Source organism: Pezoporus flaviventris, unplaced genomic scaffold (genome assembly GCF_033815535.1).
Source record: "Pezoporus flaviventris isolate CSIRO_AGI_PZ_B2104156 unplaced genomic scaffold, CSIRO_AGI_Pfla_v1 ptg000025l, whole genome shotgun sequence".
NCBI classification, from domain to species: domain Eukaryota; kingdom Metazoa; phylum Chordata; class Aves; order Psittaciformes; family Psittacidae; genus Pezoporus; species Pezoporus flaviventris.
The window spans coordinates 11,474,171-11,500,318 of NW_026892573.1; the positions used below are offsets into that span (position 1 = coordinate 11,474,171).

The 26,148-nt window shown below is 38.0% G+C and overlaps 1 protein-coding gene across 5 annotated transcripts in view; it reads left to right on the forward strand.

The window, feature by feature from the left end:
* The window catches only part of DCLK1 (doublecortin like kinase 1), a 242,869-nt gene that overhangs the window by 193,999 nt on the left and 22,722 nt on the right, over positions 1-26,148 (forward strand). For all 5 annotated transcript variants that reach the window (XM_061457501.1, XM_061457502.1, XM_061457500.1 and 2 more), the window contains 9 exons: positions 950-1,034; positions 2,394-2,502; positions 7,287-7,344; positions 8,036-8,155; positions 13,641-13,787; positions 18,494-18,627; positions 19,280-19,357; positions 19,994-20,090; positions 21,714-21,794. In XM_061457501.1, coding sequence (XP_061313485.1) covers positions 950-1,034; positions 2,394-2,502; positions 7,287-7,344; positions 8,036-8,155; positions 13,641-13,787; positions 18,494-18,627; positions 19,280-19,357; positions 19,994-20,090; positions 21,714-21,794 — 909 coding nt within the window. The remainder of the gene's footprint in view (positions 1-949; positions 1,035-2,393; positions 2,503-7,286; positions 7,345-8,035; positions 8,156-13,640; positions 13,788-18,493; positions 18,628-19,279; positions 19,358-19,993; positions 20,091-21,713; positions 21,795-26,148) is intronic.

A 26,148-nucleotide genomic window follows, 5' to 3' on the forward strand; every position in this document is an offset into this window, starting at 1 on the left:
TTGATTTTGCTGTAGGTTTAAAGGACCACTATTACATTTGAGCTACTTCTTAGTTTCCTTTGAAGATGAGAGAATTCTGATGATGTGTTTGTATAGTTGTTATGCAACACGGGATAAAGTCTGTGTAGTTTCATCCATCTGTATGTGTGATGAAGCAGTCTTCCTCAAGTACCTGCCTAGAACCCATATGTAACTGATAAGACATTGATATGTGCTTTAGAAGTCTTCCTTAGTGAGATCCTGCCTGCTATAGTTTTAGCATCCAAGATGGGTGGCTACAAATCTCCTTCTAGAGATGATAGAGATACCATCCTCCTCCCATTAACTGTATAGGCAAAGACACTGCACAAGTACTTAAAACCAGGGTATCAACGTGCCTCAAGTGAGCTATACCCAAACACTTTTCCAAAGAAGCAAACATTATTCACTCTGACATTTTATTTTTTCATACATTAACATAATGATTACTACCTTCTGGAACACAACTGGGGCAGATTTAACCAGAGGGAGGTTTGCAAAAGTAAGGAATTCTGCCTGTAACAAAGCCAACTTCAAAGGATTCATTTGTACTTCTAGTGGATGCCGTGTTAACGGTTTTGCTGAGAAAACAGTCTCCTGCCTGCAGAGGGCATACAGCTCCTCAGTTTTCCCTGCCAGAATACATGTAGAATAGGGAGAAACTAATAGACTGTACATAAATGCCTTACTGCACATTACTTCACATAATGAATCAGAGATGTCTCCATGTATGCTAGGGTAACAAAAGTATAATTTCAGTGAAAAAATTGGACTCTTCCCAAGCATTCACATAGCCCTACACCAAGTTAAATCAATACCTTATACAGTGAACACTGAAGCCTCTCCGAGATGTGTGTCCAGCAGGAATCTGCTGTGGGTACTTGTACTCCTTAAAAATCATCTGTTTTCATTTGTGTCTCTCCATTTCCAGAGCTCCCAACACAGTGGCTCCTCTACCTCATTAGCATCCACCAAAGTTTGCAGCTCTATGGATGAAAATGATGGACCTGCAGAAGGTAACATTTGAAGGCTGACATTTCAAATCAGTCAGTGTTGTGATAACAGCAGCTGTGTAGGAAATGAGTCATTCTTCCTGCCAGAGAAGGTGGGAGCTTTGCGGGTTGGATGACTCCATGAGTAGGCTCATAGGTCTTAGCAAACCAATTAGGTTCACTGTGGTTCAGAATTGATCTGGACATAACTATTGAGAGGTGTTTTTGTTGCAGGATACTCAAGATACTAGTTCCACAGGTGACGCAGTGCTGAGTGGATTATTTTAGTTAATTTTTGTCTCATCTGTCATGGTGCTAAAGAACATACTGCAGTCCTGGGTCTTCATTCAAAAATTATTAGTCTTACCCCATATTAGGGCTTTGAGCAAGTTGGCTAAGGGATAGGGTCTGCTTGAATACTGCCAGTTTACACACACAAACACGTAAGTGAGTTTGTATGTTCCCATCTGACAGTACCTCTACATGCTGCCTGTGAATTCAGGCAAGCCACAGCTCCCTTGTATTGTAATATTCACTTTTAATATTAAGCTGGAAAAAAGGACAGATAAAAATACAGTTAAAAGCACTGTCTTGAGCGTAAATTCAAGTCACATTTCTGAGAGGCATTTTTTTTAATGTTATGATATTTATATGGTAGTTTGTATCAGCTGCAGTTTACAGTCAGGTTTTAGAGGCATGTTAGGTATTTGTAACAAGCTATTCCAAATACATTTAGAAATAATGGTACATGAATGAGCACTAAAACACATGAAACTACAAACTTTTCTTATGCTTAGACACTGTGTAATGCAATTTTACCTAAGCATCTGGTGGCCAGGTTGCATGTGAGGTAGTGTTATTGAGAACATTTGCTTAAAAACTAAATATTTAATACTGGGGGAGGGGGAGAGCTAGCACTTAGCACATGAGGAGTTTTATGGATGTCTCAGTTTACAGGATGTAATAAAATAAGTGCTTGAGTGTTGGACTTCTTTGGTACATGTCTTTAATCATGATGTGTCAAGAAGTTCCAGCCCTTTTTGGAGGCTGGTCTGCGCTTGTGCAGATCACAGGGGCCTTTTCATAATTAAAAAAATACAGTTTTGGTTTTGTCCCTGGGGCATATTGCAGTGGGAATGGTAAACAATGTAACAGTCAAATGGTGGTATGTTTGAGCCCCCAAAAGTCTTATTTTTCATTATTGTATCTGTGTGAAACCTGTTGAGTATATACAATGTCAGCAGCATGGTTTCACTGTACAGTAAGTGGGATACTGACTCTGAATGGTTTCCAGGCTCCAAAGCCATAGACTTAAAATGCATGTTATGTGCAACATCTGTGTTTCCTTCACTAACAATAAAAATGTACTAATGATTCTTTCAGAAGTGTTGGAGGAAGGTTTCCAGGTTCCAGCATCGATAGCAGAGCGATATAAAGTTGGAAGGACTATAGGAGATGGAAATTTTGCTGTTGTGAAGGAGTGTATAGAAAGGTGAGGAGCATAATATACTTATTACTGTAAAAATAATCATTAATGCCGTGGTTTTTCTAGATCATGTTTTTAGTTGTAGACTATGGGACATAGGTATTCTGTCAATGCCAGATGGAAAAAAAGAGAGTAATGCCCTCTCATAGGAAAAAATAGGTTTTATATGTTTTTTTACTGCTGCACTCTGCACTATTTTACCAGTTTTTTCTGTTAAATCTTCTGGTTGTGCTGAAATAACATCTTTTTTTTCAGTATATTCTTGCAACTCTCCCTTTGCAACATTAGGCTGATGAAACATTTCACATGTAGATGAGTTCTGTAAAGATGTCAGAAAGTTTTGTGTGTGCAGTGTAGTGGTGGTGGTGAACACAAAGAACTGACTTTGAATCCATCTATTCTGCTGTCTGACACTGAGGAGTAACCTGTCCATGTTTATCTGTAGTTACATGGCATCTCTCTGCTCCTTGACTGCTTTTTGCCATTATGTGAGCTTTAGGAGACTGCACTGCAGCCATTAAAATCTAATTTGTTCAGTCCCCTTTACCATTAAAAAGCGAGAACAGTCCCCCTTATGACTGATGACTGATTTTAGACATGAACTTCAGATTAACCACAAGTCACTTCAGCTGTTCCTGTTGCTAAAAAGTCTCCAGGTTGACTATCTCAGGTGTCAGGTTTTAAATCTGGCCAGGCAGGTCATGAGCCGGGTTTGAACTGGCTCTACCTAACATTAAGAGTGTAAAAAAAAATGGAACAAAAACATTTTCTGAGAAGAACTGTGGGAGCCTTTTGGTGGTATTGTTAAAAATAGGACAATATGAGGTAAAAAAAGATAGTGGGTATTTCATCTTCATGTCAAAGGATTTTAAGATCACTCATGTTATATAGTAGTAGTTCAGAGAAAGCAAAAAAAATCCAGAGCTAGAGAAGCCCAAAAGAAAGAATAGCGGTGTCAAGGTCTGATAACAAAATTCCACAAGTGAATTTGTATATACCCTATTACCATGTCCTAGAGAGAAGACTCTTAGAGAAGACTGTAACTTGACCTCTGGTCTCAAAGAAAGGACTTTAGTTTGTACGAATATGATATTAACCCTAGAGAATGAGTAAAGATTAGATCTCATGGGATATTCTGATAAAATAGCTTTGCTGGTTTTAAAGCATACTCTCTGGAAAAAGACAGTTCCTGCTCAAAGTGTCTGGCAAAGTCAGAGACCATGAGGACAGCTGTTGGGGAAAGGGGAAGAGCATATTTTGTATCAGCCAACAGTGTGCTTGTGAGACGTAGCCAAAGGTCTCAGGAGCCCTTTAGAGCTCTGTCAGAGTTCCTGGTGGAACTGGTCATCTTGAGGGTGATAGCTCTTAAGATCAAACCCTGGGGTCTGAACACTAGACTGGAGAATCTGGAAACCTAAAGGAAGCAAACCAAATAATATGAAAACAAGAAAGCACTGAAACACAGCCCACGGAGGGGGCATGACTGATGAAAAAAGCACAGGTGAAAACATAGAACTAAGAAAAGACAAAAAGACAAGCTAAGAGTAGTGACTGGGAGAAACAGATTACAAGGCAAAATAATAAAAGGTTGAGGTTTTGATACACTGTTATTCACCTGAACCTGCTAGTTGTGCTGAGAGATGGTTCAAATGTGCTAGTGTGCATTTTACAACTCTTTCTCAAGCTGAGAGAAAAGGCATGAACAAAATTAAATATATGTCCTGCCACATCTAAAAATAATGCAGACTGCAATATCCTTGAGACCTAAAGTTAAAACTGTTTCCTGCCCTCTTGTCTATGCCACTGGTCCCAGAATTATCTGCTAATACAATGTACCTAGTGAATACGTGCTCAAATGACATGATTACTCAGGTATTCCCAGATACGTACCCTTACGGTCTCGGAGCTGTACCATTGCCAGATCCCATTTGTATCAGAGCTAGCACTTTGGAAGAGCTTGAAAATTACAGTAGAATTATTTCTGATAGTTTCCACTTCTAAAGGGTATACCATTGCCATTGTAAGTGCGTAAGGACAAATTAAAGGCTCAGAGGGTAAATTAACTCCAGTATGTGTACTCTTCAAAAACATTCTTCACAGTCTTTCTAAGCAAAAAACACCTCACTTCAAAGTCTGATTTGTCCATCATTTGCAGAGACAGAATTGATGGGGTGATACTTGGGACAGAGGACTTTTCCATTTTCCACTGATGTACAAATTCCTGTGTGCATTAGACTTCAAAGGAATAGCACCATGAGGTGTTAAGCAAGTAGGAATGGGTCTTGTTACACAACTTCACTGATCACATGGATTCTTCTTCTCCATAGCTGTGGAAATCAGCCTGTGTGCACTGGTTAGCCACTCTGACACTTCAGATGCATTCAGAGGCATTTTCCTCTTGACAGCAACCAGTCCAAATAGAAACCATAAGCCATCCTTAAAATTTTCACATGAGGACTTCTAAGTCCCATTCTGTGCATCTGTGCACGCACAGGCGTGTACACACACAAAAACATTTAATATACACACAAAAATAATGAAGATAGATATTATCTCCAGTGCAATGGAAATTTCTGTGGGCTTTGCAAAAAGTTAGAACAGCCAGGGAATGTGGCACAGGGCCCTGTTATGAACTAGAAGCCTAACTCTATGTCCTGCTGTAGAGTTACAGGCCCAGACAGCTATAATGTGTTTCCTACTTTGTGTGGCCCCTTTTCATTGTTTGGGTGAGAGGTGATATGCCCATTTCACTCTGAGTTTCTGGCATGGCCTGCGTACTTTTTGGTGGGTGTGTAAGTTGCAGTGCTGCTGACAGACTGTGGTTCTGCAGCTTTTTAAGGGAAAGGATTTGCATTATTTTAGCTTTAATTTTCTTTTTTACGAAAACAAAGAGCAGTCAGAGTTGTCATCTGCTCATTACAAATCTACTTTATCATATGTGCAATTTGTCCTGTGGTGTTTTCATATGTGTTCATTTTTAACTTTCAGATACTTCCAAATTCTGACATTTCTTCACTAGATCAGATTTCCCAGTGTTTTGGAGTACATGGAGTCTCCCATGGCCAACAAAAACCATCAATTTCCTTTCTCATGACAGAAAGGAAGCATTTCTAGGGCAAGCAAGCAGCTTGAAAGAGACTCCTATTGAAAGAGGGCATATTTTGTCTGAGATTGAACCCCAGATATTTTAATTTTTAATATTCCTTCTCCTACCTTCTCCTTTCATTCTCCAAAAATAGTGTCCCTCTTTCTGCTGTCCTCTCACTGATCTGGCACTGTGGCCACCAAACAGCAGCACCAGGAAGGGGCACCCCACATGGAGTGGGAGCCATTTCTGGAGGCTGTAGCATAAAACTCCTTTGTGTACAGATATGAGAAGATTCTCATTTTGCTTTGCTTAAGTCAAGTCTTGAACAGCCGTGCTGTACATATTTTACAAGTCATAGACATCATCATCTAGTGTGATTGCACAGCCATCGAGCGTCTTAATTAAGCCATTGCTGTCTTAATACAGGCTGTCTTGGCTCCCTGGGAACTCAAACACAGTATTTTGGGTTGTTTTTTTTTTAATTTCACTGAAGTCCTTATTTTTCCTTAAATTAATATAGTGGTACATCATTGCCAGAGTTCTCCATGCTTAAATATGGCAATGAAAATAACCTGTCATTTTCCTAATGCAGAGCTTTCAGTTTATGACTCACTTTGCATGTGTTATTTGACAGACCGTGCATATTTTTAGGCATGTTCATTTCTCGAATTAACTTACTATATATTAATTCAATCTATCAGTTTAACTGTTTTGCTAAGTGAACAATGAAAAAAAAATGCCACATATGCTTGAGAGGTTATTTTTTTCTGATTTTTTTTTAAACATATGCTTAAGGGCAATATAATAGACTTCTGTAAACTGTTTAGATCTTTATTACAAAATGAAAGTGTTTCGTGAAAAGCTTTTTCTTGTATTACCCTTTCCCCATTTAATCTTACAGTGTAAATAGAGCTTGTGAACAGAGCTTCTTGGTTTCATCCTTACAACCATCTTTTGGTTTTGTAACTTGAATAAGAAGTGAAAGTTGATACTGTTAACTTGTCTACAGGCTTATTTTCCTATGTTAGCATTCTATATAATAACTATATACGCATAGTAGTGATAAGTATTGTATGGTTTAAAAAGTCAGAAGGAAATGTGTCCTCATGCTCAACTAATTCTCTGTAACTTCTTACTGTCTCAGAACCTTTCATATTCTGTTCTAAACATCCTATTTAACTCTGCTAAATATTATATACTTAGTGAATACATAAAACATTATTTCAAAGACTGACTTTTCTATCATAACAGTTGTGAGTGCAGATGTGCAAACAAAAGATTTTTCACTTTAGGTCTAAAATAAAAATATGTTCCATAGCTCATAGTTTTTTTGTATAACAGAAAACAGTTTTGGGGTTTTAGAAGGTTTGGATCTGTAAATACTGTATAATGTTTTCACATAAAACTGCAGAAGAAATAACAATTATTCATCCAAAATGGAAAAAATCAGGTTATTTTGTTTTGAAAACATTGTAATGTCCTCATTAAAAAAAAATGCTTAACTGCTTTTTTCCTCAGGCGTACAATAAATTTGGATCAAGTTCACAATTCCAGTCAAATCCAAGCTTCATTTCTTGACAGAACAATTACTTGAATGGAATTATTGCCCAGACCTATTGTGCTCAAATGACAAATATTAACGCAACTGAGAAAAGTATTCGATTTGATAGAACATACAAATTTTTCTTTTCTCTTTCTTCAGATCAACTGGTAGAGAATATGCTCTGAAAATAATCAAAAAAAGTAAATGTAGAGGAAAAGTAAGTATGAAAAACTCATAAATGACAAAAGATTTTGATTTTTTTTTCCCAGGAAACTTTTTGTGAGAGATCAGTTTGAAAAACTGTTGGTATTTGTCAACTTCCTGGCAAGAGTTTGTTAGAATACTTTTGATTGAAGCCTTTGCCTGACCTCTGGAGACCCTTGGAGTGGCAATATAAATGGCTGTGATGTGGCCATAGAAGTGTGTGTTCATTCTCCAGTTTGTTGATTGTGTGTGGGTACTCCCCTTGGTCTTTACCGCTGTAATTATGTCCTCTAACTTTCAGAATTCCAGAAGCTCTAGAAAACAGAAAAATAATACTAATAATTATAACAACACTGGTCACTATGTCTAAATAGTATGCAAGATTAATCAAATTGATGTCATATTTTTACCAAGTGACTGATAGCTTTTGAAATCTATAGCAAAAGATGCTGCTTTGGAGAAAAAAAACTTTAGAAACTTCCATATTTAACTTTTCTCTGTTCATGTGTTTCTTTTTCTTTCAGTTATCACATGGATGTTGTTTCTAGACATGTTCCTTCCATACTGCTGGAGGCAACATCTGTTACCTTTTTTAAAAACCCTAAGGAGTCTGTGCAGGTCCAAATTCTCTCTGTTTTTTTTTTTTCACTGTGAAATTTTTTCCCACCAACCCATAGTCATTAAAGATTTCTTTTGTGTGGCAGGAACACATGATCCAGAATGAGGTATCTATTTTAAGACGAGTTAAGCATCCCAATATTGTACTTCTGATTGAGGAGATGGACATGCCAACTGAGTTGTACCTTGTCATGGAACTTGTAAAAGTGAGTATTTTGGAGACAAGCTGTTTATTAAGAGCTGTTTCAACCATACTGAGAAATTTTATTGGTACTAATGCTTACTAAAAATCATGGAGTCACAGAATAATTTAGAATGGAAGGAGTCTCTATCCAGCACCCTCTGAAAGATGTGTAACACACTCAGATTTTTCTTTTATACCTTTCAAATATTTCCAATATTTGTCTAACTTTCTGTAAGCCACACTCTGAACAGTACTTTGAAGTTGACCAGTTTTATTTGCTCTCCCCAAAAAAGTGTCTATAAAAAGTTTCAGCTTAAAGAAATGTATCTGCCTTGAGGTGAATTGAAAATGCCCCTAGTCTGAATATCCAGAAATACCAGCCTTCAAAATTCAATATTCTTTGATAAAATATAGTTTAATTAAATTTCATTAATTTATATTAAATTTAAACATTGTTACCTGTCCTTTTTCTCTGTTGCTTTTTATTAACACATTGTGAGGCTTGCCTTCTTGATAAGAATCTAAATTTAAGACGGAGGAGGGGGGAAGTGAAAGAGAAAAACCTGCTATTTAAATCTTGGTTCTATTCTGAAAAGTAAGTTTGTGAATGCGGTATTTTATACTTGGGACCCTATTTATTTCTTCACAGTAACTTCCAGATCTCATGCACTTATTTCACTTGCTGGTGGAATGACATATTCAGAATGGATTATGAAATTCAGAGTAGGTCATCTCTTGCCCCAAAAACTGTCAGCTGTGCAGTGCAAGAAGTATTAATTTAGCTCTCAATTCTGGTACTAATGCACAAATATGTCACTGTGGATAAAAGGTGGTAAAAATACATTTGCATAAATTGTACAAATTAGGACAGAAAACTTCTGAGGACATCTTGTCCTCCATATTTATTTTAACAGAATACGCCTGCTTTTCACATTCACTAAATTAGTGATTAGTGATTCTTCTTCCTTCCTCAGCTATTCTGTGGACATCTTTCCAGCAGCCACCCCTATTTCTTTATCTTGTTAAGCATATTCCCCTGGGACAGCTTACCATGCCACCTGGGAAATCCACAGTTTTAGGTGTTTAACGACAAAGATTGCAATAAAGCTGTGCAGCTGCAGAAGCATTTGTGTGCAGGCACATTGTATATGCATGCTCAACACTTGTGAGCCAATCAGGTACTCTGAACTCTGGTACATAGACCATTTACATTTAAATTAAATTTACAAGTGTTGTCACCTTTGGCAGACATTCTTTGTATCCATGGTTAGAAACAGGCATCAGCAGAGGTTATGAGAGAAAGTGATTTTGGCAAGCACGGCTGTTATCTGCTTTGCGCTGGTTGTAGGTGAAGATTAGCAGATGTTCTTAATCCGGGCAACTCTGAGATGTTAGATAGGATGATCCCAGGTCCAAGTGTTTCTTAAAGAACTTCTCAATCTGTAAGCTGGAATACACCTCCAAGCTCTGAGGAAGCAGTCTGGGACGTGCTGGTAGCAAGGAGCTGACAGGGTACTCGGCATCCCCATTTTGTCTCTGGTAGAGAGGTTAAATCCTAAGAAAAAAGCAAAGTACTGGCACTCTTCCACATCACAAATCCTTCTGCGTAACCAGTACCAGAAGAATTTCCCCACCTTCTTCATAGTCACAACCCTGTCTCACACTCAGGAGTGCAATGTGAAGCAGCACAGCTTCATATCATATGCCATTAGCCATCTAACACTATTTTAATCATAATTACTGCTCTTTTCTACAATAAGTGAACTCACTTGGAGATCCATGCTATTGTAGTTTTTTTCCAGCATTGATGAGGGCTTGTTCAAAGCTGCCTCAATACTTTTGCATGGTGTTGTAATCTAACATAGCCACGGCTTCAGGAAGCATTGACAAATCCTTCATCTTGGCCCCATGAGGTGTGCTAAGAAGTAAAAGCTGTGCCTTGTCTAACATGGCAAGACATAAGTACATAGCTGGTTTCATGGGTGCAACCTGCTGTGTTATTCATGCTTGAAAGATGTTCAAATTGTAGTCTCCAGTGAATTTTTAATCAAAGTCCTACTCAGCTAAGTAAGAGAGGAGGGGACTGACAACTCTTACAAAATAACTAGCCTACAGATCTTTATAAAGAAAACCATCCATTATATTCACTTTCTGGAAAAATCTCTTGCACTCTTTCTTCTGTACTCTTTAGAATTTCTGCACATACTTATGCTTTTAGTTATGCTATAGAATGGCTTTATAGACATTTCTGTAGTTTAGGCATCCTAGAGAGCACTGGTTTAATGTTCTTTTATGTGGAATAATAGAAGAAATTTAGAAGAAATATCTTGATCTTGGGGAAGTCAGCCTTGTTTCTTTGACGCAAACATCTATTCCTTAATATTTGATTGAGGAAAAAAAAAAACAATTTGCACTCTATGGGCACCAGGGAAGGTATTTCTGGAAAGACATTAATTGTTAATTCACCAGTTGCTGACTGTTAACCATTTCATAGCATACACTGTTAAAATTGATTAACCATCTGTTATTGACTGACTTTTGAAGACCTGACTTTAAATCAAACTCACAGACAGAAAAGAAATTCAAGGAGAAAGGGCTTGATACCGCAGAGCACAGTTTCAGTTAATACCACCCTGCATTAATTGGCAGTAACATGTTTGACATAAGTGGCTGCTGCAAATACTGCCCTCACCTCATGGCAGATAGGCCATTCATTGCTTTGTAAAGTGTAAGAAAAAGCACTTCATAAATACAAATATAAACACGTTGCAAGTGGTGCTTGTAAAGGAAGCGAAGACCTAGTTTCTGGCGCGTTGCCTTTTTTACAGCGAAACAAAATTGTTATTCAAACCTAACAGGGGTTTGGCCAATTTAACAAGCAAGATTTATTGCAGAGTTTCCTTTAGTGCTTCAGGATATGATTTCACTTTTGCAAAAGAAAACAGAGATTATATCATTTACATAACAAGGTAATAAATAAATAATTGGTTACTGTACTTCCAAGTATACTTCCTCATGTGCACAGATGATAAAAACTGCATTCGGATGTTTCTGATCCCATTTCACTCCAGAACTGGGGATTTAAGACTGAAATGTCATTCTGAACTCACCCTTTGTGCCTGAATAAATGATAGTGACCTGCTGTGTGAATCAGTTAAGCAGAACCTTGCAGGTTAAAGTGCTCTTCAGGGAAAGGGAAGTCTGAAAACAATTCTGCCTGATATAGCTGTCAGCTCTGTTAACTCTTTCCAGGGTATCACCTCTGTTTTCACTGCAGAGAATCCCACAGCCTAAGTATATTCTCTCTTATCAGGCTACGTGGTAAGAAACTTTACTGAGTAAACTGCTTAAATGGAGAAAATTATTCTGCTTCAGCTTGGCTTGACTGTTAATGTGCTCTGCAGCCTCTGTCTTTTTCTGATTTTACTTTTTTTTTTTTTTCCTTGCACGTGAACATTTGTTCTTTTTCTTCTGACTTAAGGCCAGAACTTTCACTTCTCTTTTTAAGGTTCAGCTTCTTTCCTTCTTGCCCCTTATATCTCAGCTTGGATAGTTTTCTTTGTTTGGAAGCAGATCTTTTGCTGATGTTACTGACACTTCTCCTGAGCATCTGGAATATATTAGATAAGACCAAAGATGTGTCTAATCCACTACCTCATGTTAAAAAGCAGCTGGTACAGGGACTTCACAGGAAGGATCTTATGGAAGATAGATTATTTATCCCACATCTTTTGCCACATGCTGATATCTAATACTTAGGGATCAGGTAATGCCATGAAGTACATGGTATTGTACTTTTGCCAAATACTTGGCCTTTCTCTGTAATCCTCTATCTGGTTTAGTTTGGCCTTTTATTCCTCTTTTTCTTGACACTATGTATCTTGATGTGTCTTGATAGTCATCAGCCAGAGCAAGAGGTTTTGATGTGGTCCAGATTTCACAATGGTTGGCTGCAAGCAGTTTCCAAGGCTGGGGTTTTGCATCTAAGGTGGGAGTAAATCTGCCCTGGCAGGCTTCAGCTGCACCTCAACAATGCAAAATCTCTAATAGTTTGTTTGGGGTTTTTAGCAAGTAGTGTCTTTTTTTTTCAGGTTTGAGTCTCTGGTGTTTGTATTTTCCTACCTTTTTCTCTGCAGCTGTGGTTCCTGGGAAAATTATGGTTTTTCTTTCTTTCCCCTGCTCCTTTCTCTTAGTGAAAACAAAGTTTGCTCTGGAGCTGAGCTTTAAAAAAAAAAAAATGCAAATAACTTGAGGCTGCTGATAAAATCCTGAAAGTTGGAAAAGTTGGGCTTCATCTATTGTCTTCAGAAAATACCTACCTTTTTTTTTAAATGCAGTCTTCTGTATTTATTTTTTATCTTCATGTTTTGACTGCGGCATGGATTTTTTGCACTGGTTTGCAGAATTATTCTTCTCCTCACAACTACCTTTTTTTTTCCTGTTTTCTTTATGGTGCTGTTGCTTCAATTTTGGCCAAGGGCCCATTACCTCTGAGTAGTATCTCTCAAGAGATTTATTTTTTTTTTCCCTCTGGCAAGATTCAAGATTCCTCCCTAATTTCTTCTTTAAACTTATTTTTCGGTCTTTCTTCAAGCACTTCCATGTTCTTCTTCCCACTTGCCAACTCAGCTCTGGAAATACAGTCCAAATGTCACGGCTGCCTTAGATCCTGATAAAGATTATTTCAACTTTGAGAATTTCACCTGATTTTCCTTCTTTTCTTCTTTCTTTCTTTCTTGTTTTTCTTTCACTGGAAGTAGCTTTTAGCTGAATTAGGCAGCACAATGAGATGGAAATGGTACAAGCTGCCATCTGTATTTGTAGCTGTGGTGAAATACTAATATTAATTCCTTAAGTGTCTTCCAGTATGACTGTCTGACGTATATACTGGGAAGTTCTTCAGTATCAGCTGCAAGAAGCATCACACTACCAAAAATTTCACATCTTATCTAGACAAAGTGGTTTCTAAAATCCACGTTTTCAAAGTTTTATGAGACGGAAACAGACTTTTAAAATACACTAGCAGTGATGACAGGTAGCTGGTTTGAGTTTTACTCAGAGTTCCTTCATTTTTCTGGAATTCAGTCAGGAATTGGGGAAAAATTTGATATCAGCCTGTTTATGATTATAATAAAAAGTGGCAGGGGTCGGTATGTGGCATCATCACAGGCATGTTGTCATGCCAGAAATTCACAACAAGGGCTCTGAACACGCAGATTGTCAAGTGCTGGACATGTTACAAAAGCAGCAGCAGGTGGGAATGGTTTGCAGTAGAGACTCCTGCCTCTTGGCTAACCAACTAAGCCGTGACAAAGGGTTCTGAATTACTGATATGTTCAACTGCCATTATGGGGGATATTGTCACAGTATCCATAGTTTATAGCTCCAAGGAAACTGTCCTACTCCTCCATCTTCCTCCTCTATAAATGATGCTCCTTGATTTTCCCTAAATTTTTCAGTCATTTCACAAGCAATATTGCTCACATGCCATGGTCATTTTACTGCAGGGAGGAGACCTTTTCGATGCTATTACTTCCACCAACAAATATACAGAGAGAGATGCCAGTGGAATGCTTTACAATCTGGCCAGCGCCATCAAATATCTTCACAGCCTGAACATTGTCCACAGGGATATTAAGCCAGAGAATCTACTGGTAAGTGAAGGTTCAACTTTTGGCATTGTTGGTAACTTGGGAATGTGTGAGAGAAGGTCTGCACTTCCTCGTTCCACACACCTGCCAAGTTTTTTCAGTCTTTTAAGTCATTGGTCCTTTTTTTAACCTTAGTTTTGTAAGCGCTCCTAACAACAACAGCTATCACAGGAAGTACAGTAACATAAGCTGGTATGTCTAGACTGTTCCCCAGGACACAGCAGCAAAATTGTTCCAGTGATCAACAGAAGTGACATTTTAGTAAGCTGCAGTACAGTTTCAAGCTTCTCATAAACAAAGAGGTGTTCTGTCCTCAACAGACTGCTCTGTACTTCTGCAGCTGCCTACGTAATTAGTAGCAGTTCAGTTTTACAAACATTGTGGATGTAAATGTTGTTTCCTAATCATGAAGTACATCAGAGCACAACCATGAAGAAACTTCAGTGTTCTTCCTCTCCTTGCTGCATCATTCGAATAGTCCCATGGCACTTTGTATTAAGCCACTTTCTAAAATAGACAGCCTAAATCTTCATTTTCCTGACTGAATCTGTATAACCCTTATGCACTGAAGACAGTGAAAAACATGCCCTGGCAACAAGTCCTTGTCCTGAGAATTGTCATTCTTGAATGCAGCAATTGTGTTGTCCAACTGGCATAGTTTTATTTCTTCTGATTATTTCACTGTTCTCTGAGTTTTCCCAAATTTGCCAACATGTTCTAGTACCAAGATATCCCAATTCTCCATATATTCTGTGACGATAAAACAGTGCTTAAGATATATAGTTTATCAGTTCTCTCAGTTCTGTGCTCTCTGGCATGACTTAGTGTGTTTAGTCGTGATTGACACTGAAGAAGTTTTATGGGGAAGTTGACTCAAGTCAATCTTACTGAATTTCCAGAGAGGGGGATTTTTATAGTTGAGGTTCCTCTAGTGGCAGGTGCCTTTATAGTTCCAGGTGAGGAAGCAGCCTGCCCTCATTTTCCAGAAACTGCTAAAAACTTGTCAGGTGGAAGTTTCACTAAACACTAATGATTGATACTGCTTTCACAGTCCTTGTGCTGGTGTTCACAGGTAACTGCATGCAGAGGATTCATTAATGCTGTGACATGGTCTGGGGCAAGGCTTGCCCTTCTGCTATCTTGACACGTCTCTAAAGTCTGAAAACAGCAGAGTTAAGCTTTTGAGGGAAGAGGGAAAGGTAGGCCGGAGGTGGAGGCAATAGGGAGTGGATTCCACAACCAGGAATGATCAGACTGTTTGCATTGTAGCTGATTTGATTCCAAGTGATTTTTCCAGTGCTGTGCGGACGTAAATGTCCTACATCGATATTCATAGTGAGCAGTGAGGATGCAGCACTTAACTTCTTGCAGCATCCTAACTCTTAAAAGTCAGTGTTTGAATATTAATTCTCTAAGATTTATCATGTCCTTGAAATAAATGAATGCTGTTTTGGAAGAATGTTTTGGAAACGGCCTCATGTGAGTTCTGACCCTGTCTTGGATATTGGCTGTCTATGGCCTTAGTGTCTCTTGAGCTTTCTGCTTTTGTGTTCTCATCTGTCAAATGGGATGCGTAGTTCCTTCTATCACAAGATTGCAATTAAGGTTATATCAATGGCATTTATAAAACACTTGCAAAATGCCATATGGGTCTTCATCTTTCTGATGATAAAGACTTTCTAATTGCCCTCTCTGGCCTGCCTTTTGCTTGCAAGTCTATAAGCTTTCACCTAAGTGGTCATGGCAGTATGTTTCCCTTGTTCTTGTGCTGTTGCTTTCATGCCATTACTATCATGGTCTGGCACCTGCAAACTCCAGTAGTGTTACAGTAAGTTCTCCTGGCCACCAGTGTGAGAATCAGCCCTTTTTCTGCTGCCCTTATCCTACTCACAAGTTGTAGCTTTAGGCTTACAGCAGCCTATAATGGACCTGCCCAGAGCAGAACAACTAACTGGAGGGAGGGGGAGAGAGCAGTACCTTCCTCTTTCTCTACTTTGTTTTTAACTTTTCCCCAAAAGTAACAGCCATGCTTAGAACTGATCTGTGCCATCAGCTACAGACCCTGATGATAAACCTTTGTGTGTGTAAACCTCTCTCAATATCCTATGTGCAATACCAGTAATAAGTGGTTATATATCCCCTTTATCTTCAAAATATGCAAAGCCCACCTAACAGTTAACTGTCTAAGAGTATGCTGAATACCTGTGATGTTTTAGCTTTTTTTTTTCTTTTGTTCTCTAGAGAGTGTCTTCCATGTTTGAATTGGAACATTTTTCATAATTGCCGCTATTTAGCATGTTTATTTTGTCAAGTCAGGGGATGTCTTTATAGGCATATAATAAACCCTAGGGAACGACTTCTCTGACTGTTGCCATCTGCACTGATCACAAGAGCAGCTTAGAAAATACTGACAGTCTTTATAGTAATAGGATACATATGGTGGCACACAATTATGTGTGGCTGCATTCAATTAGTGTTGTACAATTACACAGTTTTATTGCTTAGTTAAAACGGTGAAAGCACTATGTAGCGGGTAATTTGCACTAATCCCCATTTCTTTAATTGCCCTTCAGTATTAAATGCAGTGGAACATATATAGCATTTGTTCTGAATAACATGAGTGTTATCTTTCACATTCCTTAACTGGTAAGTAATATACCACAGCTTCACATTGGGCTCCTTTTTATATGGAGTTATAACAGGGTGAGCAAAAGTTACTTTCTTCAATTTAACAAGTCAACTGAAGTAAGTTTTCCAAGGAAAGTAATTCCTAGAAACAGATGGGGCAAAATACTAGAAAATGCACAGCATCAAATCTTCTGCATTGGTAAATATTGCCAAGCAAGCTTCTTCGGCAATTAGTTTCTAGGGTATATGAGTCATACAAGGTAAGGTCTGTTGAATGAAGAAACTTATGAACGTTCACTAGGCTAACACAACTCAGAGGGTTTTGTAAGAGATAACTGCATGTAGAATAAGAGATGCTGATTAGACTGGATTCAGCTCTTCATGTCTAAATACACACTCCACAATTTTCAGCAAGTGAATATGTAAAGCTCTAGTCTCTAGCCTTTAATTAAAATTGTTGTTGAGATTAGATTTATTACTGCCATTTCAGAGAGGACTTTCTTTAGTTTCAGGAACCAGATGTATTTAACAATCTGTGGTTTTAATAAAACAATAATTGCTTTTTTTTTTCCCAGTGCTATAAGCCTGTCTTTTTTTTTTCCTGACTTTGCAGTAGCAGAGAAATGGGAATCTGTATGAAATTGCTGGTCCTCTTAAAGATCCAGTTGTATTATTAAAAATAACATAAGGAAAGGAGAGGGATTTTGTTTATTCTGAATATCTGCTTAAGGCTCTATCAGCTGGTAGCAGGGATTCAGGACAGAGGGGTTTTCTCTTTAGACATGACTAACATTAACAAAGGACAAACCGGGCTGTAAAATATATATCATTATTATTAGCTATAGCAGATCTGTAGCAAACAGTGGTGAACCTTCAAGATTTCATTTTTCATGAAGTAAGCATTCACATTCAAAAACTGTTCAAGGATTCATTGTGGAAGTAATTGTGGTTCTGTAAGGAGATATATAGGATTTTTCTCTGCAAGTAGTTGTAGATAAATGTGGTTTCTGATGTAGGAGTAGCTGGTCAAGATGGGTATGATTTTGGTTTAGATTGTGAGGTATGATATCTTCTATTTTGTGTAGTTGTTTACTGCTAATTGTTGTCAGGATTGGTGAGCCAGACTGCATAGAGCTTTGACTTGGGTTACAAAATAATAAAATGCCTCAAGTAAACTGTTTCCAGTTTTTAAGGGGCTGTTGTGATAAACAGAATTAAAATGCATCATAAACAATTTAAAAATGGGAAGCAAGAACCCAAACAAGCAGCTAGATTAGGGAAAGACTCATAGTCTAGTGTTTTAATTTAGATACTTTTTTATTTTAAATATTTTTTGTAATTTTCCAGTGTTTGCAAGTTAGAAGTTGTTCTTTTGCATTAAGCCGGCATTTAAATTGTATATTTTTTCTGATGGTTCTAGCACTTTTCTTGTGACTATACCTTAATCTCCCCTTGCACCCATAAAAACCCAGAAGATCATGTTTTATGACAGGATTTTCAAGTATGCTCCTTAGCAGCCCAACCTATGCCCGTTGATAATGACGGTGACATGCCACTAAGACACTGATTGGTGTTTTAACAGTCATCCAAGGAAAGGATAGTGTTTCTAGGTGGAACACTCCAGCCAGGCTTGTGTCTTGTGACTTCAATACACGGGAAAGAATATGTTGCTGCTATCAGTGGAGTCACTGTTGTATTATCTAAGAAGCTGAAAATCCTGTGTAAGCCTTTAAGCTCTGTGCAAGTAAAATTAATAAACTCAAAAACCCTAAACTGCGAATTGCTGTCAGTGGGGAGTTAACTGGGGAATGTCACTGCTGGAAGGTCAGCCCTTTGCTTCTGGGCTCTAGCTTCTAGCTGGCTGTGTCCTTTGTTGTCCAGGTAAAAAGGTAAGTCTTTCCCAAACACCCTGAGTGCATTCAAGGGAAGTTGTCCAAATACCGAATTTTCAAAGCATGCAGAAAAGTATGTTGTAGGTTAGGAGGAGAAAAAAGACTGTAAATTAGAAGGCAGTTAGTAAATGATATGATAGTTACCTTAATAGTATTGTGTTAAACCTTTGAATTTTCCTCCTGATTTAGGTTTATGAGCACCAAGATGGAAGCAAGTCCCTGAAGCTAGGAGACTTTGGCCTAGCAACAATTGTGGATGGACCTTTATATACTGTTTGTGGGACCCCAACATATGTAGCTCCAGAAATCATTGCAGAAACTGGGTAAATCACTTCTAGTGATGATTCATTAATGTATACACAGTGGAGCATAAAATTAAGAATTTTATGCCGCCTTTGCTTAAGTATGATGCAGCATCATGGCTTAGAGAACAGTTTATCTGGGAGAAACCTCAGGAGGCTCTCTTGTCCAAACCATCTCAGAGCAGGGCCAACTTTGGAGTTATATCAGGTTCCTCTGCCAGTTGTTGTCCTCAGACTTCTCAGCTTAACACTGAGTTACTAACTAACCACTTACAGATACAGTAGAAGTAATTCTTAAGTTATCATTCACTTAATTTGATTTCATTATCACACACTGTCATCTTCTGATTTGTTCCACAGAGTAGGTGCCTGCTAGCTTGAGCATCCTTTGTCACCTTTGCAGGCTTCATGTTAGGTGAAGGTAGGCATCACTGTCTAACTCGAGAATACAGTACAATGTCTTCTCTGCACTCCTACATTCTGATCTAACGTAGTTTTAAGTTATAAATGTAAAAAAAGATCTTAAAGTGGAATTAGGATAGGCAGGTAGGACCTAGAGAAAGTTCAGATAAGAATATATAAGAAATTGTTAATAATTTTGAAAATGTTTCCTGTTCTTATACTGTAGTTCATAGGATTCGAATGGCTCTAACCATGTCTCTCACACTTCTAGATACGGCTTGAAGGTGGACATCTGGGCAGCGGGTGTGATTACTTACATCCTGCTCTGTGGGTTTCCTCCATTCCGTGGGTATGGACTGATCTATTCAACCACCCTTATTCTGTGAATTGGTCCTTGTGCTGCTTTTGCATTAAGCACAGAGATTTCCATTGGAAACAGTTCTCTACTCATAGTTTTTTTTTTTCCTCTGCTCTGCACAGTAATTTACACAAACCCCATAAATGCCTGTGATTTTACTGTAAAATCTGTGTCTCATGTTTGTTTAGTTTAAGCTTCGTTGCATTATAAAACAAGAGCCTTCGTTGCAGGTTCTGTGTGCCTTTGCCTGATGTTTAAAATACACACTGAAATAAGCATCTTCTTTCATGGACCAAATATAAAATATTTTGTGGTTGGTAAAAGGTAATTAAAATGTAAGACACTTAAAAAGGACATATGAGATCTTTCCTGCCCATCAAAACAATTGCAAAGTTGCTGACAATCCTGAAGACAAACAGGTTACCTCAGAAAGAATGTACCAAATGCATTTTGTTTTACTTCACCTTTCACACCCATGCTTGTGTGCCTGGCGGGAATCAACAGCTTCCAAAACCATACTAAGTAAATATCAGTTAAAAGCAGTTTCAAGAAGCCTATTGAAACCATCTCTGGAAATAATTTCTTCGTGGGTTTTGTTGTTGGTTTTATTTGGTTTTTACTTTATAGAAGTGGAGATGATCAAGAAGTGCTTTTTGACCAGATTTTGATGGGACAAGTGGATTTTCCATCTCCATACTGGGACAATGTTTCTGATTCTGCAAAGGTGGGTTTTATAGTAGATGATACTGTCTTTTCCAGTATTATTCCCAGTACCAGTATCTAACGCATGGTGTTCTCTCACAGTGCTGTATTTGACATGTTTCATACATGTCCTGCTACACCTATAAATTCCTCTAGGTCACCACGTGTGATGTTGTTTGATCACTGTATGTCTGTTAGACTCTGGGAGTTTTTGAAATGGACCCCATGTCTATATGATGTCTCACACAACAGAGACCCTTGCTGATCAAGAAAACTTTGAAGTAACTTCTTATGGAAGTACGCTTCTTAGCTTGAAAACTCCCTGGGACTGCGCTTTATATGTACTTACAATGGGGACCAGATACGAACTTGGAGCATTCTAATATTATATAATAACATTATGGGGAGGCTGGTTTCCCCGTATTAATCCCATTAGATGATATGTCTTGTTTCTTTCTGTCAAAGAACCAGGCCTTGCATTGCCTGCAATTCCTTACTGTTGTCAGTGTGGTATGAAATAGACTTGTTCTGGCCACCAGTTCATGGGCTATAGCCTCTTGGCAAATGCCACAGAGGAGGCAGAGCTTGACGTGTGCTAAAGCATGTACAGTCCATTTCAGATACAGACCCTTCCAGAGTTCATTACACTTGCAGAGCAGATCAAGTTTTTTAACTCTTGTTAGTGCACTGGAGCAACAGTTTAACTCAGATTTTCTAGAGATCTGGCATTCGCTATAGTTATGTGTATACATGTATATGTATAGAGAGATAATATATATGTGTATGTAATAAAAAAAAGCCAAAACCATAAAACTATTTATATTGTCATCTCCTGTAGATAAATGCTTAATTACCACATCATTGTGTTGTAGCACGCTCTATTTCATATCAACATAATGAGAAGTTAAAGGACTCTGCAAGTCCTTTGCCATCATTCTGCTGTGAAACTCCTTCTTTTGAATAGCTTAGCCTAAAATTTCTGGTTTGAAGCATTAACCTATTTACTTAACTTCTCCTTGTCACTAATTTGTCACTTGTCACTATTTAATGTCACTTGTCACTATTAACATTGGGTTTTGGTGATACCCCTTTATTTGCCATCATGCTGCCATCCTGTTTTCTGAACAATCCACTCAGTGGTTAAATTACATATATGTTTATTTACATGCTAGTTGAAAACTAGGTAATTTCAGGAGAAATCAAGAATGAAAAATGTTTTTAAGTGGATTTTTTATATTTTTTTTCTATGCCATTGATGCAAGAGCTTGAAGTAAAATTGTAGGTTTGCTGGCTTTTTCCTACAAAGGAATTAGCTTTTTGAACCTGATTTCATGCCACCATCTGTTTTGTACATTATGTGCTAAGTGCTTTTCTCTTAAATAGTGGCTACAGAACTGTAACTCAGAACTGTCTTCTAGCTTTTCAAGACACTGTTAGATATTGATTTAAAAGTTCAGCTTGAAGTTCAGGAGTTCATAGTTGTTCTTTTTTTTTTTTAAATAATCTTAACATATTTCTGCAGTTGGCAGTTCACTCTGTCTTTGAGAACTCTTACATAATCAGCCGAAGAGAACTTTATTGAATTAAATGTTGGCTTGTTCTTTAAAAGAGTTTCTTAAATTTAACCCAGTATTCCACTTCTCAGGAACTTATCACGATGATGCTTCAAGTAGATGTAGATCTGCGATTCTCAGCCTTGCAAGTTCTTGAGCATCCATGGGTTAATGTAAGTATTTTCAGGCTTGTAGATGCTACTTGTAATTTGGCACCTTTGAGCTCTTTTCTATCAGGTATTTTCTATGCCCTTTTGGAGCCAGCACATTCTAAAAGTGTTTCAGATTTAACTGGAAATAAGCTGTGTTCCAGTCTGGTTTAGTATATCATGCATACCTCAGAGTATTCAGTATTTTATGCATGCTCAGCTACATTTTCTCTGAAATATTTTGGGCCAGGTTTTCAACAAATCTCAACACTCATGACAAATTTATACCTCCAACAATCATCTTATGGATTCAGTGGCACATTTTGCTATCCTAAAATCAGATGGACACAAAAATCTGGACAGTCATGATTAAGATACTGAAATATAGTCCATAGTGTTAAGCCTTCTTGAACCAGCGTGAAACAGGGAAACCTTTAAAATCATATTTAGCTTCTGACATTGAAATATATGTATATTTATGTGCAGCCATATCCATTTAATTTGAGTTACCATGAAATACCTATATATGTATCATGGCTTGTCTCTAAGCTACTGGACGTTTGCCGTAAAAGTAGTAATCAGTGAGGTGGCGTATGGATAAATATGGCAGATTTCTCTTTAATTAATGTTGAGACAAGGACACTACTTAATATTTCTTAATTATTTCTTACTATTTAATATGCCTTAAAATATTTGTATGACAAAAAAGAAAAATTGGAGAAAATTGAGATTCAAATTCAGAAAGAAAGATTGAGGAAAAAAAAAATACATTGGGATAAGCAGAGAAAAAAAAAGAAAACTGCTTCGTTTTGTTGGTTGCAAGTTTGAGTATGCAGTCCTCCCTGGAATACTATTTGGTTCCCCAGCTGCTGTATCAGAAATCTTTTTCTCACTAAAACACTATCCTAAAAATTCAAATATACAGTAACTTCAAATGTTAATTTATTTTTTTTTTTTAATGAAAGTGTCCTCCATATAGCCCAGAATTGTGGTCATTGCTTAAGTGTTCACCAGGTATATGCTTTGATCTTGGAAGCTCCCTTCTTGCCCAAACTTTTTTTCTTAAATTGTAAATGCTATTATCATGCAGAGCACGTCCACGGTGTACGAAGAATGCAAGGATCCAGGACAATGTCTGATGAAAATCTCTTCATTTTTAAGATGACATTCTAGCAGCTGAAATATTAATTTTCCTCAGTGCCAGGTGTTGTCCTTGGACACAGTGTTCTGTCACAGTTTATAATGACTTTTGGTGACTGAGGTCTCTCTCTCTCTCCGCTGGATGAGGGCAGGTGGGGATTTCTGGAGTGCTGCTGAGGAAGAGATGGAAGTGACTGGTCAGAAGCTGCAGAGAGGCCAGGTCACCCGCGGTGACAGTCTGCACACTGCTGCTGAGGTTACTGAAATATCACGTGTTTACATCACATAAGGATTTGATCATTTAGCTTCCTCTTTTTCTGAAAAAATATATTGGAACTGTTAATGCTCCCCCCAGGCATCATTTTTTTTCTTTTTTTTTTTTTTTCTTTTTTGGCTTCAGTTATACCACAGTGTATTTTAGTATGACTTTTTAGAGAGGTATATGAAGGAGAGGTGTGGTTCTTTGTCAGTAACATAATGGTGATGGTGTGCAGATGAAGTTCTGCTCTCTGTCCTCACTAGTGCCTGCTGATGAGGAAGGATGGGGAAAGGGACTGGAGACTTTTTAACACTTGAGAGCTCCACTAACGAAACCTAAACTCTGATACTGAAGAACCCTGGCAACTTCCTGGGTTTCTGTTGAACAGGTTAAAACGTGGAGCTGTCTGCCAGAGGATGCTGTAAAGTCCAAGTATAAATGGATTTCAAAAGGGAGTCTGGTACATTTTTGGAGGATGAGCCCGTTGGCTCCTATTAAATATAGGGGTCTGGATACAACTCTTGGTTGTATCCAGTTCTTAAATACTTGGTTGGCAGAAACTGGAGTATATACCAGAGAAAGTTAAAGATCTACTTGTCTTCATTAAATGTACCGTTTCATAAACAATGATTACAATGCACGCTCGGAAACAAAATACTGTGTTCAGTTCACCTTTGGTCTATCTCTGTTGCAGTTTTTCTAGTTTTAGGCTGATTATAATTCTTTGCAATCAAAATCTGTAGCAGTTCTGTCCATAAATAAGCAAAACTATTCCATGACAGTTTTGTAATTTCTCCTTTTCTGCTTTTAGCAACTGAGATGAATAGGTATTTTGTCTTCAGCAATATGCTAACAATAGTTCGTAACGCAGATCAAAACTCTTTTGAATTCTCTTACGTATCCTCCAGATATTTCTTTCTGGAATGAGAAAGGGCGGCAGTGGGACCAATTCAGGATGGTGCTTGAGCACATTCCAAATGTCACTCCTATTTCAGGACATCACACATGGAAGCACTTAATATGAAGCATAAAATTAACTAGATGGCGCTGGAATCCTAGTTCACTTCAGGAGAAATAAGAACAGCATTGAGTTGAAACAGGTGCTTGAGTGCTTTTGTGGAAAAGGACACTTCCCTGAAGTGGGTCCGGGAAGTACGCAGTAGCAAGGACAGCCTGCTACCATACAGAGACAGAATGATCTGATGGTGGTGTCAGAACACTAGTGTTAAATCCGACCTCTCCTCCCCATACCATCACCTGCTTGACCAGCTGCAATTCTGTCACACAGCTTCCTTGTACCTCATTTTCCCAGCTTCAGCGCAAGGAATTAATACACTCATCCCTGTTTATAAATGGCTCTGTGATCTATGTGTTGTAATTACCTGAGTAATCTGCAACTTCTATAAAATACTGTTTCTGAGAAGAAATGGCATAAAGGGTTTTCACCTAACAGTTGATTTTCCCAGATAAGATTTAAATACTTTTCCATGGCATTAAATGCTGGACTTTACTTTCTCTTATTTCAGTTTGGAACGTATTCATAAAGTGGTAAACTTGCAGCTAAAATACCGGATAGGAGAGCTGGCTTGAAAAAAGTGCATGTGTTTTCTTCAACAATTTTAAGGAACATTTTCTCTCTTTGATCAAACCTTTGATAGAAGTGTTATAACTGCTTACACTGTATAAAACCATTTTGTAGACTGTAAATAACCATTCTGCTTTATAGCTGCTTACTATGTGATTACTTGGTAAACTGCTGAGATTCCTGGAATGTGCTTTGACAGTTTCAGTAGGAGCCAACCCTCATTTCAGTTTCAGTTTTTGCTATAAAAATAGCTGGAATCCTCTTGGAAATTGCAAAACTTGTTCTGGGCAGAGTGAGACCAGTAAAGCAGTTCCTATGTCAGTAATACCCCAGCTGTTTTCAATTCAAAAAAACAAAACCTGAAAAGATGTTGGCTGCATGCCACTGCCACAGATGGCAATCTTGAATTTTAAATGCAATTCAGCAACAGTTCCTTGCCCCCTCTGTTTAGTTTATTTGGATTTGTCTGTCCTATGCAGTACACTTAGACCTGGAAACAAATCCATCAGTTTATGCTCCCCTGCAGGGACCCCAGCTCTTTCCTTTACCTGCTCAAATTCTTTGCAAAACCAGAGTTATAAAAGAGGCTGGAAGCCTGAGGTCTGCATTTTAAACATTGGTGATAACTTGAATTATACTATACAAGTTACAGGACAAGCCTATTCTCTTTGTGTTATATAAGTAATAAATATTTCCTTATACACCAGTGAACGCTGAAAAGAGTGGATTGCATTCTGTAAATCCTTCTCTGTTAAAATAATCAATATAAAATGTGGTGTGTTGTTGCTGGAGGAAGAAGATGGCACACACCAGCCTAAAAAGAATTAGCAGAATTGGAACTTTTACATGTTTCCTTAACCGTGTCTGCCTTGGAAATTTGTGCGCAAAAGAAATGAATAACCAGGCAGTAAGTAGTACTAAGCTGAACATTTGAGATGAAGGTAATTTAAAAAGACATTTCTTACTTGGCAGCTGCAACACCTTTGGTTACGCCCTAGGACACTGCCTAAAGAAAAATGCCTTTTAATCCTTGAAGGAAACAGGCTCCAAAAGGTTTTCCAGCACTTCTATTTTTTCTAATTTTCTGCTGTTATTTATATAATGACCTATTCATCTGATACTTTTAGACCTGAAAAGTAAAGTTCTTGTGACAGGCTTGTGAAATGTATCTGAGTGCTTCAGGGCAGTAGGAATCTGGGAATCCTGAACTTTGTTCTGTCTTTTCAACACTTCTTTCTTTTTTTTGAGTGGCAGTGCCTCCTGCCATAGAAAACAGTGCAAATACGAAAACAGTGTTTATTAATGACTCAAAGACTCTCTGCCCCCTCCACTACCCCCTTTTCTTTTTTTTTTTTTTTTTCCGTTGGAAATAGACCAGGAAAGGTATTTTATGG